We start from the raw sequence: 15,238 nt of genomic DNA, 5'->3' as shown, positions 1-15,238 counted from the left end.
ATCTAAGTGGACAATTACAATGACTCAACTGACAAGAATTAGCTACTACATTAGCCTTTTATATCTTGCCCTGCCTCTTATTTTCAGAAGGTTGATAACTTGGTCACCCCTAGTCAGCCTAATTGTGTGTGAATCTTAAGACCCTGTTTTTAGGTACTCATAAAAAAGAAAAATGACTTGCTAATGGGACTTTATGCACATTTGATAATGTACTATTTTATCATTGCTACCTTGTCAGTGCAAACAGCAGGGGCTTTTGCAGGTCCCCTCAGCAGCATGCTTCTTTTTGCCACCAGTCCTAGAAGTCTTGGAAGGGTACATATTCACCCTGTGTTGCCGCATATTGTTAGATCTGAGTTGCAGCAACCAAGATATATTTGTGCTCCTTGCAAGTACTTACAAAGTAGCATGGTATAATTGTCCCTCTGCAAGCGTCTCTAAACTATTGTTTAAAACTGCCAGACACATCTTTGTTCTTTATTAAGAGTAAGGCAAAAACACAGAGTCTGTAGTTATCAGGAGATAATCGTTCCCCAAGGGCATTTGAAGCACTTCACAACCAAAAGGTTGTGATTACTCTACGATTGCTATACTGCTTATTATTTCTTATTGCTTAATTATGGAACCAGAATGTGTTTCCTGGATGCTGTCATCTAAATAAGATTCTCCAGTTCTCATGCTCTGCTTCAGTGTTATGTGGGCTGGGAAGCTTTGTAGCATTTTGAGATGATGTAGGGGATAACAGTAGGGCAGGCCAGTCATGGCAGCTCTTCTGGCCTTTGAGAGATCGGGGCATCAATCCCTGCCCTGCCAAATGCTTGCCAAGAGGCCTTGGGCAAGTCACTCAGCTTCTGTATACCTCAGGTCTACACCTCTGCTCAGGCGCTACCATAATTAAGGCCGTGTGAGTATCTAGAGTAGAAATAATATGATGGACTTCATCTTGACCTCCAGGTATGGACTCAGACAACACACTATGAAGACACTGATTTTCTTTTTATTGTGTGCACATTCAGCTGACTTATTTTGAATGGCCTTTGGTGGAGTGCAGTGGCTGAGGTCCATGTGTGTATGGGGGGTGAGAGTGCAATGGAAGAGGGGATTTAATATCTTAAAATACTGTACCTGATTTCACAAGACGTGTGACTGCAGCCCAAGTCATCTGGCTCCCAACGGTGCTGAGAGCTTGGTTGCTCTCGACAAGTGAGAGCCTCTCAAACAGAGACTGTGTCACTGTTCACATTTCTTAAGGTTTATTCAGATTTCCATCTCTGGTTAAAGTAAGCTGATGCAGTTTGTGCTTGCCAGGCTGTGGTGCTGTACTGTATCACACGCAGGTGGGTTACTAGGTTGGCAGCAAGCCTACCTGAAACAGGTGTGTAATGCTGCTGTGTTTCAAAAAGGCTTTGATGTCTCCTCTTTAATGATTCAGTGAGTCTTATATGACTCTCTGCCTTGAAAGGCAATGTACAGTTGTGGTTACACATTGGAAAATAATAAAAAGTGTGGCCTTTTCCAGGCTCACTGGGCCTAGAAATCTACCCTGAAGAACTAATTTTTTTAATTCTTTGATTTAATGTTTCATTGAATCATGTAACTTACTCTAATGAAGGAGAAAGCCATCCAGCATGTATTTTAACATTAGCCTTGATTTTTTGAGTGTATACATTCATAGGAAGAGGAGAAGATGTGTGATAAAACTCAGTTTCTAAATCATCACCTACATTTCTAGATGAAACTCCTGCTGGATTTCATTCCTTAGACTTGTTTTTGAAAACTTGTGTAAGAAATAGACTTGGTGAAACTCCCGTATTGTTACAACTTTGGCATAAAGACTACTTAATGAGGTGCTTTTTACGGCAGTTGTTGATTTTTAAATCCCCCTTTTCATTCCTGAAATCTAAACGTTAATAACATCTTCCATTGTGGCGCTCTCTGCTAGCGTGCATCTTCTGTCTTCTGCGAGAGGCTGCAGGCAGTCCTGCTAGCAAGCTCTTGTGTCATAAATAGAATTTGTTCAGGAAATAAAAATGTATTGTTTTCACTGTTAGAGGATGCTACTAAATTGGCTGTATGTTTGTCTAATAATCACATCTAAAGCTGATTATTCTGGTAATAGCCTTAAGATATTATTTTAAAATAAATATATAAATGCGCTACTTTTGTACTAATACTAGTTTTTAATCTCTTCTTGTTTCTATGAAGTCTGAATGAGATTTTCAAAATTGAATAATAATTTGATCCGTTAATCTTTTGAAGCTAGTAATTTTATTTTCCCCTCTTTGCAGTCTCTGAGGCTCGCAAATGAATAGAGCTTCATTACTGGAGTCTGCATTTAATAACCATTATCCATTATCTTGTAATTAAGACTCCCTGTAACGAATCATGAGGACAATGCAAAAATACATAGTACATTTCTTTAATGAACTGGAAAATGTTCATCTTGTTCTATTTAGTAATGAGTTGCTGAATAGTCGTTAAATCCACTGGAGAATAGAGCTAGATGGATTTTGAAGACTATCTTGAGTTTGTGGTTAATCTATTAGAATTAAAATTTCATCTTCTATTTTTATCAACAGCTGATTAGAAGTCATTCTGTTTGACCAAATTGATTAGAAGACCATATACAAGGGCAGCTGTTGTTTAATGAAAGTTTTTAATGAAACTGTACCATAGAGACTTGTAATTATAAGACTTATAAAAGCTTTGACTTACCTTATACTAGAAAAAATGAAAAGCATTGCACTGAAGGACTTTAAGTGCTACGTTTTGAAAGGGAAATTAAAAATATAGTTTGGCAATGTTGAAGTTTCACTTCCACTGTTACTTGTTTTAATGTGACTATCAGCTGTCCATAGTGTCTCTCTGGAAGGGAGTGGCTCTGAAATATGTAACTCAATTGTCTCGCCGATGTGGTCAGTTCTTTGCAAAGCTCAACCAACTATTAATTGCCTCTTTTGCACATTGCACTTTCTCTGGAGTTAGAACTTTTTTTCACAAGTAACTGTTTCTCTTTGCAATGGGAATTGTCATAGGAGGGTGCAATTTAATCACCAATGGACTGAGTTAGTGCCTAGGCAGGAAGCCTACAGAGAAAACCATGGTCTTACAAGACACAATGTTAGTGATACCATTTTGTTATGTTTAAATCACAGGATGCAGAAACATGCCTGGCTTTGTCTTAATTTCCCTCAGCCTGAGACCTAGCTGTGTGCCAATCAGCTGTGTCATCAGGAAGATGGGTCTCTGGAGTGTGCCACAGCACACCGCCAAAATGTAGTCTAGGCAACTCTTTAGTTTGAGCCAGTAGTGAAACTTCCCTTGCTTACTCTAGGGGAAGTTGTAGAGGCATCATCATTCAAATAAGAGACAAAATGGACCCTAAGCCAAATTTGAAGTGGAAGCAGATGCAGTTCCAATTGACTTAAGTGGATGATGCACTACTACACGATGTTTGAATTATCCCTCTTCTTCTCCCAATTACTTTTGATAATTAATGATCCCACAGTACACCTTTTCAAAGAAGTAGGTTCCCAGGGATGAAGTGCACCCTAATGAAATTAAAGAAGTTTTGACATTGTATTGTGTCAATGCAGGATCATACACTGCAAGGCAAATTTTTTTGTTAGGTTTTTAGCTTTTTGTTATATTGTGCTAGGATTTGTTTTAAGCCAACCCAGAACAGCAAGAGTGCACAAGAACACAAGTATTCAGGATAGGCAGTGGAGAATATTGTTCACAAGTGAGAAACAAGGAAAAAATAAGCCAAGGCTAACTCTCCTTTTTTAAATAACAGATGCTTTGACCTTGCATTATATCAGACCATGGCTTTAAGTATAGTAATTTGCAATGTTACAATTGCAAAATGCATAAGAAGGGAGTTTTTCCCCTGTTTAGAGTATTATGTAGCTGGTTTCATAAATACACGTGGGATTTCTTTCCTTTCACTTTAAACAGCTGCGGGAGATACAATACCAGACTGTCAAATGTGAGACTAAATAGGTGCAAAGTTAAATTAAAAAAAATGATTAAAATTGTTTCTATTCAAAAAGATCCTTGTGAAAATACTAAAATGTTGATTTATACACAAAATTTGTCTGGAGGAAATAATTTCCATTGTTGTGGTTAGTCAGACATATTCCTATTAATGTATATATACACATATATTGAGTGTCTGTACAGGAACATATATCATATTGGACTGTCCTGAAGAGATTGTTGGTCTGATAGCTAGAGTAAAGAATTAAGACCTGGGATGTTCATTTAGCTGCCAGGAAGTCTGACTTGCTCTGAAATCGGATGGGTATCATCCTCCTGCTCTAGCCTCGACCAGAGCGAGGTTAGCACCAGCACCACAGGGATGTACATGTAAAGGGATGCTTCATAATTGCTGTGAAGCTTGAGGACATCTTTGGAGGGTGTGAACTATGTATGTGCAGAGTGGCTGTTGTTCTAATACTACCATAAAGCTTTTTACTTCCTTTCAGGTTCTGATTTTATAAAGACGTCTACAGGAAAGGAGGTGGAAAACGCGACCTTTCCAGTCGGAGTAGTCATGATGCGAGCCATTAAAGAATTCTACTGGCAAACTGGCAACAGGGTAATTCTCACTACCTTTATAAAAATTTACCAAAAAGATTCACTCAGAAGGAAATAAGACTGTAACAGTTTCAAAATGCAGAACATATAAATCCACATATGTTAGCTTCCGTGGCTATATGAACAATAGGTAATGGGACTTCTCTCTTGTATTCCTCATTTGATTTGCTAATATTTGTATACTTTAAAAAAAAAAAAAGGTGGCACTTTCAGCTTTCCTCCCTTGAATAACTGTCGCTTCATTCCCTAAAAGCTCATGCAATCTTGACGCATCCCCTGCTGCATTTGGGTTTGAGTTTTGTTTTACCATTAAGGTATTTAAATGGTCGTCTCCATTAATAACAGGGCAAAGCTCAAGCTGACAGTGACTGGCATACTCCCATAAACCTCAGTGGAGCTATACAGATCTATAGCCATAGAGAGTCTGTCCAGTGTACACAATTGTATTTTCTGACTTTGTTCTGGCAACCCAAGGGATAAATTCTGCTCTTTCCTCCCTTGCCAGAGAGGCTTTTCAAGGGGACAAGAAGGCAGATCCAGTTGGATCCTGTTGTCTGGGATGGAGAGAAGGAGGGACAGGGGCTGGACGAACATTATGTCCTGGTACACAATATTTATCTCTCAGGTCACTGTCAGATGAGGTCAGTGGAGGCAAGGAGCAGCAGACAGAGTAAGGCAGAGCCAGTGATGAAATACCTGTGCATCCATCCTTGTGCTGAAGCAGTGAGAAAGGAGGAGGTTATCCAGAAAGACTTAAGCCACCTCTCACCTCCTTTATCCACAGGCAAGTGGGGGCTGCCAGTAAGATCTGGTGCTGGTGTTCAGCAGTGGGCTTTGTCCTCACCTGCAGCTTCAGGGAAGGAAACCATATCTCTGGCTAAGACCCTCTCCCCATTTCTGGGTCACCTTTCCGTCCTCTCCAGCTCACCCTTCTGTCCCTTCTGCAGGTGACCTTTCAAGGTATAATGTTAGGACATGGGATGAGCAGTGGGATAGGGGCTGAGATGGCTTCAGGGGCTGTTGGAGCTTGAGGAGCACGTGACAGCAGTTAGGCGTGTGTCCATCTGCTCTCTGTAGTCATCTAGATGAGGCCAGCATGGACCCCTGGGCTGTCCTCACTCCTTCCTTCCCCAGCCTGCATCTCTCTCTGCCAAGCAACAACTTGAGCAGCTCTGATTGATAGTTTTGCTTCAGTGGGAGCATCCTCACTGCTGCCAACCTGAGGCAGATCCCTGGGGCCGGGTGACTCACCTCAGCACTGGTGCTGCTTACACGAGCTGTGTGCCAGAGGTTGGGCTCTGCTGCATTAACACAGCTTTGTACCTATAATTGGATATATATGTTGAATTCATCTTTTGCTTTAAAAGGTTGCATTCATGGTATAAAATGTGTTATTAAGAATCACTGCTTATGTCTGTGTGCATGTGTGTGTCCATGAATTAGATGTAAACTGACTTTATGTGCTTTTATTAACTGAAGACAATATTATCAGTGACAAGAGATTTCTAAATGGTTTCTTTAACAAACTAATATTGCTGCTGTAGGGATGTTTTCTAGCAAGGCGTTGGCTGGGAAAAACAGGTTAATACAGAAATTAAACTTCTTTAAGGAAAGGAACAAGTTGCAGAGTAACATTTATTGAATGATAAGCTGTGGTGGTGATATGAAAAGTGTGCAATATAATAGGAAATAATCTTTTCCTGTCATTATTGAAGGACATACATAAATTGGTTTTTCTGTTGGGAAAACCCCCAATCCAGAAAAACTTATTACTTTTAATAATATAAGGTGAAGAGGAAATTCTTGAGGAGATGAACTTATTAAGCAAAATAATGAAATGCTGTGAAACAGCAGGAAAGTGGTAGCTGGACTTCGTATTGCTCTTGAGTTAAATTCCAACCCCCCTTCCTTTTTGTGTTTTTATGGCAGTCAGATGTGCCATTTGGAAAGCTGGTAAATGGAGGAGAGGACAGGCTTGTCTTTGTCAGCTTTTTTTCCAAAGAAAAGAGATTTCAGAATTTGCTAAAAGGGGAAGGAATTCTGCATGGTGTTTTTAATTCTCTTATTAACTCTGTTTTACTTGGTTTTGCCACAGATTATCTCAAAGAGCTGTAATATTTCTAGGAAGAAATCTAAATTTGAATTTCATTAGAATTTCTCTTCCTGGGGGAAAATACATTCCCACTATTTAAATTTATTGTCTAGAAGGTGCTTTTCCAGTTGCTGTGGTTTAAATTCCTTTTGGAAATCTAATGTTAACAGATGTATGCATACACTCACGCATCCATCCATCCATCCATCCACAAAAACACAGTCTTCGTGTTTTGGATTTATCAAGCTTTTCCTGTTATTGTTCTTTATAATCTTATTGGAAATATCCTGTTATCACAATGCTTCAGTGAGAGAGAAGGATTTATTCTGTGTTTCTTTGTCCTGAAATCACTATAAAAAAATTACTAAACACATTTAAAAACAGATACTTTTTGATTCCACTATTATAGGCATAAGGTACAAAAATCCTCAATGCAGTGAGGTTTCGGGAATGTATATACAGCAATCAGGATGATAATTCTTGCAGAAGGAGGCTGACGGGAAGGAGTACCTGAGGTAAAGGTTTATGGCAGAGGGGAATGTAGAAAGAATTACTCTGTGCTACTGTACAGATTGTTCAGATTTAAGTTTTTTTATGATGCAGAAACACTTTTTCCCAATTCTCCTTGTTTTTCAAGAGTTTAGTAAGCTGCTGCAGGCCAACGTTTTGGCTAATGCAGTTGACAAAATTTTTGACAAGGGATTTGATAGCTGCGTGTCACAAGCTCTGTCTCAGAATGAGATGCTTTTAAATGGCATGTAACCAAAAGAGTGGCATGCCAAGTCACCTCAGTGCTGGCTCTGCACAGCAGGTTTATCATGGGATTCAAGACATGCTTTACCTCAAAGATAGATTTTTCTTGTCGTGTGTGCCTCTACATACGTGGCAGTTCACCTGGCCAAATATAACACATATCTCACATCAAGTGACTGAAAGCATACCTAGCATGTGATGGGAGAGAAATTTTGCAGTTCCTGTGAAGCACAAAACTTTCAAGTTTTGGTAAAGACAGGCCTAATGTAATTCCTATTTGGAAATTTTTAGTGAAAATCAAGCCTCTGATAGGTTTGAATGTACAGCCCAATCATGTATAACTATGGTGCACAGGCTTTTTATAAAGTACAATCATCTCTCACTGTTTTCTACGAGTCAGCTGCCTCACGTGCTTTGTTTCAGCATCTTTAGTGACATTATTGCATGTATATTTGTTGTTATATATTTGGAATTAGATTGCGACATGGGCAGTAGGTGATATGCAGATATCCCAGGACCTGCCTAAATCCTTTGGCCTAATGTGTGCTATATGGGCAAACTAGTCCCATTAGACCTCAAACCCAGCTCCTGAGAAAGTGCACTGGGGTCAAAAGTATCACGCCCTCAGTTGCTGTCCCTCGGGATGAAAATGTTATCTTTCGCAGTGATGGCTGAGGCTTGATAGCTCTCAGCGCTAGTCCAGAGCTTATTCTGTTTGCAGTCAGATACTTACCGAGTAGAGTTGTTACATACACCACAGGCACTTTGAGACTGCAGGTGTACAAATGCTGATTGCTCTTCCAGGGTTGCTGATGAATGAAAATGTGTATTGCACTTCTTTTTTCTATATAAAGGTTGGATTTAAACCTGCTGGGGGCATTCGGACGGCAAAAGAAGCTATTACTTGGCTTATGCTGGTGAAGGAGGAACTGGGAGTTGAATGGCTAACACCAGAGCTCTTTCGCCTGGGTGCCAGTAGTTTGCTGGAAGACATTGAGAAACAGGTTAGTTGTTAACAGTTTTCAGCTTGGTGGAGAGAAAAAGTAATCTCTCTAAATGTGCTGGCTTGCTGTTTTTGCAGAATATGCTTTTTGGTGCTGTTTAAAAGATAATAGAACATACATCTAATTCATTATTAACAACAGGTTCACTTCCAGCCCAGTATTTCTTTAAATTTGGCCTGTCATTACAGACATCTGGGACTCTGATATTCGAGCAGCTGGTGATTGCCCGGGCCAGGTTTGCAATGCAGGGAGCAAAGAGGCTCAGTTTGTACATATACGGAGTCTTTTGCAAACGCATGGTAGTGTACTCCTAGCTGTTGCCAGCTCAGCTGACCCTCAAAATATCTCACAGACCCTTTGTGTCATTGTGCCACAGCCGTTCACAATGTATTTCCATGCTGTGGAGAAAGTCACGTCTCATCCTATGTATGGTAATACTGATAGAGAAGTTTTTACGTATTATTTTCTGGGAAAGAAAAGCAATTGCCTCCTACAAAGCCTCATTTTTTCTAATTGCTTTTATTTTTGTGCGGGCTGGTCTCTCTGTTTCCTGGCAGACAAATAGTGTATGAGGTGCAGTGGCAATGTGTAGTTCTGGTGGGAGGAAGGGTTCTGACCTACCTACCCATGACCTACCTCACTGGCACAGGGTATCAACCCTGAAGGATACAACATAATTGAGAACAGTGTAGTGTCATAGGAACTACTAAACCATTAGGGCTGCTGAACTTCACTCCCATGTTCATTAAACCCAGGAGATGAGGTGATGTTAGCTTTAACCAAGAAAAAAGTTTGAGAGTCCTTGTGCTGTTGCTGCTGGTGGGAGAACAGGGAATGTAGGGGATTTGGGGAAGAAAAAAAGCATCAGTCTGTTCCCTTTCCCCACCTTTACTAGCAAGTGAAATACTGACATATCTTAAGAAATACAAAACAGCTGAGAGATGTTAGGTGAATATTCATGGCTGTTGAAAACACCTGTCTCACTCCTGCAATGAGAATAATATTGGCTTGCTTCATTGCCAGACTGTCTCTGCCTGACTCTTGACCTAAAATCATGTCCCTGGTTATAACAAAGCAGCATGAGCTTTCTTGTTGCCACTGCCATCGCTGCTGAGTCTTACAACACAGCCAGTGGTTGTGTCGCACGATCTGTTCTGATTTCTTAAGGGTGGCATCCTTTTATCTGCCAGGGATTGCACAAGTGCCCCAGACACGAACAAAGCTCTGCTATACTGTGCCATCTAAAAACATGTAAGATAAAATGTCCCAATCATTATATAAAATAAAACGAATAGGTATTTTTAAAAAATCAAACAAACATAGAAAATGGGGAGGACACTGCCTCACCCCCAAGACAGTACGGTTAAAAGAGTAGTTTGAAACGAGCCATATAAAAGCATAAAAAACAATTTTGGATATTTTGATAAAATAATACTGAAATCATCAAAATCAGATTACAGTGAGAGTAAAGCACTGTCTTCTACCTGGCTCTTTTTGAAAGCTTACTTAAAAGCAACAAGAGTATTTACTTTTTTCTTTTTTTCCAAGCAAAGCAGGAAGAGCCCTTAGTTCAGAAACTGTAAACAAGTGTATAAAGGTATATTACATCATATTTTATGCACACACACAAAACCAAATATCCGTTATCTTCATCTGGCATGCCTTTAATTTGTTATGTTCTTGACACTTTCGGATTTATAGTCATATATAATTCTATCATAAATTTTCTTTCTTCTTGCAGATTTTCTATCATGTGACTGGCTCTTACGCACTTCAGCATGACCTGGCAATGGCTTAGACACAAAATCAACTCAGGATTACTTTTACAAAAGAGTTCTTTAAGCAAAGAGCATTCAGAAGTCTTCTGACAACTGAGTGCATATGATAGAATTAAAGGCCTAGTTCTCCCGTCTTCATATTTTATAGAATTTAAAAATATGCTCAAGTCTGCTGGTTGTACTTGATCCAAAAGCAGAAAAAATGGTAATTCTGAAATAGTTAATAGTTAATACTTACAAATTTGCAAAGTTAATCTTGCAAAGTCTTCCTCAGACCAGCCTGAAAAGCTTATTAATGGCAACACTGAAATGCTATGAAAAAGATTTAGGTGGCCTGGTAACACTTTGCAGTCACAGAATATGAAATATCTATAGAATGTTTCAGATTGCTAATTAAGAGCTACAGATCTTGGAATAGCTTCCCATTCACCTCAGACAAAATCTTCTGCCACAGATATGTTGCACTATTAATTGTTATGTTGATTCTGTTTCAAGCATTGTAACATGAAAAAATGAAACTTGGAGATTACTTTCTTTTATAAACTATCTCTGTAGAAAAAAAATGCCTTTTTTTTGTATTTTTTCCCCAAAACTTGGGCACAGACATCCATATTTAGACCCTTGAATAAAGGTGGCTTGATTTCTAGAACAGCTGAGTATCCACAGTTACTCCTGAAGTTAATGGGAGCTCTGGGTGATCAGAACAACTGAAAATCAAGCAGCCTCTATATAGATGCCTAACTATGCATTCAGGGGCCTATTTTTAGGCATTTCACTCTTAAAATTTTAGTCTAACTTGCTTAGAAGCTCCCATTCCTGTCTCCTGTCATTTTAAAACACATTCATGCAAATCTTTCCATTTTAATGTAGGGGGGTTTGACTGTCAGTTTGCAGGTGTCACTGCTATGCTGGCTGAACTTCAACTTTGCCATTCTAAAAGCAATTCTTTAATTGAAAAGGTGATTTGAATTGTGTCCTGTACGGGGTTTACAGCTTTAATGTCAAAATTACTTTTCTCAGAGCACATTAAGAATAATACTGAAATCATCAACATCTTTTGAATATCAGAGTGGAGCTAGTAGACTTATTATTTCAGAACTGCATTCTGCTCACTAACCAGACTTGTACTAAAAACTTAATTATCTTATCATCATGACTAGTCTCACTGACTTAAGTAGGTCTCATCAGGGAAGTAAGAGGAGGGGGACTTTGCTGTAAATCAAGCTACAAGGTACATTTATTACAAAGAGATCTGTGCTTCATAAAGATAGTACCTCAGTTATGTATCTGGTTATACCACCTGAATCACTAGTGCTCTACAGAACATCTTGGACAGATAGGAAAGATGATTAGGGGAAAAAAAATATCAGAGAAACAATATAAACAGAAAGCAAAATCCTATATGCAGTGCTCAGTACTAAAAATAGGCCTTAATTTCCCAGGAAGCAGTTCATCCAAGGCTCTCAGCCTTTTTCTGGTTTAGGTCTCAACACAGGAAATGAGGCTTCGTTTTGATGTGCACATGGGCTGCTGATGGTTACTTTGCTTCAGGGGGAACAGGCTCCATTTGCGGAGGGAGAGGTTCAGCTTCCTGAAAAGTCGAAGATAGCCGCTTCCCCTGTTCCAAGAACATTACGAATACACTGATGTGAAATACTGTGCAACTCCAAGCCAACCAGTGTTTTGGGAGAAGCTGGATTGGAAAGTAATTTAAACAATTTTTCTGTTGAAACCTGTAATTCTTTTGGGGAAAAAAAAAAAGGAAAAGTAACAATCTGTAAACACATTCAAATAAAATGATTCTGGTTTTAGAGTGGGTTTTTTCGAGGAATATGCGGAAGGCTCAGTGACTGGTTGTCTTTGTTAACTTCTCTGTGACTCAAGTGAATTGTATTCATATTGTCTGTGGTTGTGGACCCCTGGCGTGACCCAGAGCCTCATCTCTCACTCCCCCTGCAGAAGGTATTGGTCTGTTGACAGCCTTACATGATGCAAGGGGATGAATCTGGACCGGGAGTCCCATCAGGAGCAGCAGGGGACCAGGCTGGAGATCATGCAACAAGGCATGTCCAAGGGGCCCATCCAGGAGACAGCTACCAACAGGGCAGGTCCAAGGTCCATCGTGGCGGCAGAAGCAGGGCTGGAGACCGGCACTCCTGCAGTGTAGCTCAGGGAGGTGCTGAGGGCCATGGGCTGAGCTGAACTGGGGCTCCTGGGCCCCTGCTGTGGCTGGGCAGGGCCAGCAGCATCACTGGGTTTATTCCAGTACTGAGCCCATGAGAGAGCCAAACACGGGGGATACAGGGACTAACACGGGTTCTGAGCTCAGGTCGGAGGCTGGCATGGCAGGACGGACCTACACCCCCACCCAGGGGCAACTGGAAGCGCTCACAGTGTGCTCTCCTAGGCTTGCTGCCCTTCTCCCTGACCAGCACTTCCACTGCCCTCCCTTCCGTCTTTCCCATGGCTGACGGCTGTTTGCTGCTATTTAGTTCCCGTGGTCAGGGGGCAGTTGAGTTTTATCAAGGTTGCTGCAGCTGCTCGTCGCTCCTGCAGACAGCACGTGAAAGGCGATGGGGACCTGAGCTCAGTCGGGAACCAGGGAGGGGGCGGCGCTCCGTGGCTGCATAGGCTTTGGGAAAAGTTCAGACTTAGCGCTGTGCTTCAGGCCATTAGAAAAGAAACAGGCAATTACATGATCCTGTCTAAATATATTTCAGTGTATAACATATGTTTTGTGCAAGTCAGTCTTGTATACTAATTTATTATTTTTATAACACTCATTCATTTAGGATTTTAAATAGCTTCATTTTGTAGACCACATTACTTTGCAAAGAAGAGGATAAATTCAAGAAGAAAGTCAAGGAGAAACTGCAAATCTAGAAGATTCTGCATCAGCTTATTTACAAGAAGAGGGAATTGGGAGAGAGGGTAAGCTTTTGTTCTGGTTTGTAGGAAACAAAGATATTAAATAGTAATTATATGTGAAGTGTACATATCAGCTGGGGCAAGTAATACTTTGATATCTTTATTTCATCAGTCGTATAAGTTCATTCTTTCATTTCCTTTGTGAAACAGGGAACATACATTATATACCATAGCACATGCTACTGAGACAGAAAAAACTGATCTACTTTTAATTTTATTTTGCTCAGTTGGAACTTTAGCTCCCTGCCTCCCCTGTGGGGAAAAAAACACAAAACAACAGCAGCAAATTTTATCCAAATCCTGGTGAGCTTCTGCTGAAATTACCAGTGCTGACAGCTGGATGATATGTATAGTGTGCACTAGGAGTAGAAGGAGGGCACTGCTTTTAATTAGATGTAACCTGCCCAGAAAAGAAAGACAGAGAATTGTCCATCTGGTCAGTCCTTATTTAACAGGGCAACCAAGGGTAAGAGTATTCTTAATATGCAAACACCATAGGTAAATTACTGATTGACCGTTTTTATTAAAATCCCAGAAAGCTGGCACTGTGCTAACTTAAGAGGTGGTAAGACTTAGAAAGAAAGCAGCATCAAGAAATGTTGCAGTCCTTGCACTCTCTAAAAGCAAGAGTAAGCAAGTCATGGGTGACTATCAGGTGCCAACGAGCTATATTTTAGAGACCTTTCCTCTGTTCTAGACAATACAGATCCTTCCCCTTCTGTGAGGACCTACAGCAACCACTTACCAAGAGAAAGTGTGACAAAGTTGTTTTAATATCCTTTAATGAAATTTAACGTTGATGCAATGAAGAAGTGCCAACAAGACTCTCTAGCCATTCCTAATGAGTCTAGTGATTTTAAGTGGCTCTGTTTTGAGCACTGGGGACATCTTGTGGATTGCTAATTCTTGGAAATTGCAGAAAATTTGGTCTTCTGGAAGCAAAGCTTTCTCGAGGCATAACAGTTTCAGATGTCTGAGATCACAGGGAGTGTTTGAAAACACTGAATTGTAAAAGCATCAGTTTAGGGTTGCTTCCTTAGCTGAGGTGAAAACAGGATTTTTTAAAGAATGTTAACAAATTGAGGAAGCCATAGTGGAATTGACTACACTTGTTTTTTCAAGTCTTGCTTTCTCTATGGGAGGAGTAGAGGAAGGAGCTTTGCTGGCTCAGATGGCAGAGATTAGCATCATTTCTATGTAGTACAGGGTCATATAAAACGAAACCCCAAAATGGATGATGGTTTGCCCAGAAAAACAAGGGAAAGCTTTATAAGCTGATTTTTCCATTTCAATAATAGCACGAGCTCTGTTTTTGTTCAAAGACTTACATGAGTTCTCGCCTATTTACTAGTTGTAACGAACAAGCGAACAAGCAAACCAGCCAACCAGTTCACTTCCTACATATGGACCGAGGTCAGTGACAAGGCTGGTTTGGTAGTCCTGCAGATTAGGGGTCCCCACCACTGTCGCAACCTGGAGAGCAAGTGGGCTGGTGGAGGAGCCTGCCAAGGCTTACCGTTGTGCCTGCTAGCTGCACGAACCAGCCCATGCTCTTACTGCCTGAGAGGTTGCCCTGGGGCTGGAAGGTGCTAAAACTGTAGCGATTACTGGTCCATCAAGAACTTTTTTTTTTCCACCCTAATGCTCAGACCTGAGCAAACAGCTTCTGAGGAGAAGCTGGAGAATGCGTATTCTCCATGATTTAATTTAATTGCATGTAAGTTGATTAAGGATGTTATCTTCATTTCCAGGGGAAATGAAACATTCAGCCGGCATCATGTCAGAAGTCTGGCTGAAGGTTGGCACGTCTCAGCATCAGCTGCTTTCTGCTGCCTTCAGCAGAGTCTTGGGCTTTCTTCAAAGTACAGGCACTGGGTGACCCAGAGTATGATTTCTTGCTGTAACTTATTTAAAGGCATGAATTGAAGAAGAGTAAAGAACGACTATCGGGGCTCTGAACAAGAAGTGCTTTGTGTTCTAGTTAGCACAAATCTGTCCAATTCAAAAAAAAAACCTGTGAATGCCATCACACCATCTGATAGCGACTGTAACGAGGCCTCTGGGAGGGCAGTGACAGGAAGATG

The 15,238-nt window shown here is 40.5% G+C and overlaps 1 protein-coding gene across 1 annotated transcript in view; it reads left to right on the top strand.

Moving 5' to 3' along the window:
• Positions 1 to 12,025, top strand: part of DERA (deoxyribose-phosphate aldolase) — a 56,044-nt gene extending 44,019 nt beyond the window's left edge. Inside the window, exons 7-9 of the mRNA XM_068401407.1 lie at positions 4,488 to 4,600; positions 8,299 to 8,448; positions 10,190 to 12,025. Of these exons, the coding sequence (XP_068257508.1) occupies positions 4,488 to 4,600; positions 8,299 to 8,448; positions 10,190 to 10,246 (320 nt within the window). The 3' untranslated portion in view covers positions 10,247 to 12,025. The remainder of the gene's footprint in view (positions 1 to 4,487; positions 4,601 to 8,298; positions 8,449 to 10,189) is intronic.
• Positions 12,026 to 15,238: the final 3,213 nt, after the last annotated feature.

The sequence above is a fragment of the Nyctibius grandis genome, chromosome 5 (genome assembly GCF_013368605.1).
Source record: "Nyctibius grandis isolate bNycGra1 chromosome 5, bNycGra1.pri, whole genome shotgun sequence".
NCBI lineage: Eukaryota > Metazoa > Chordata > Aves > Nyctibiiformes > Nyctibiidae > Nyctibius > Nyctibius grandis.
This window is presented reverse-complemented; position numbering and strand designations above follow the sequence as displayed.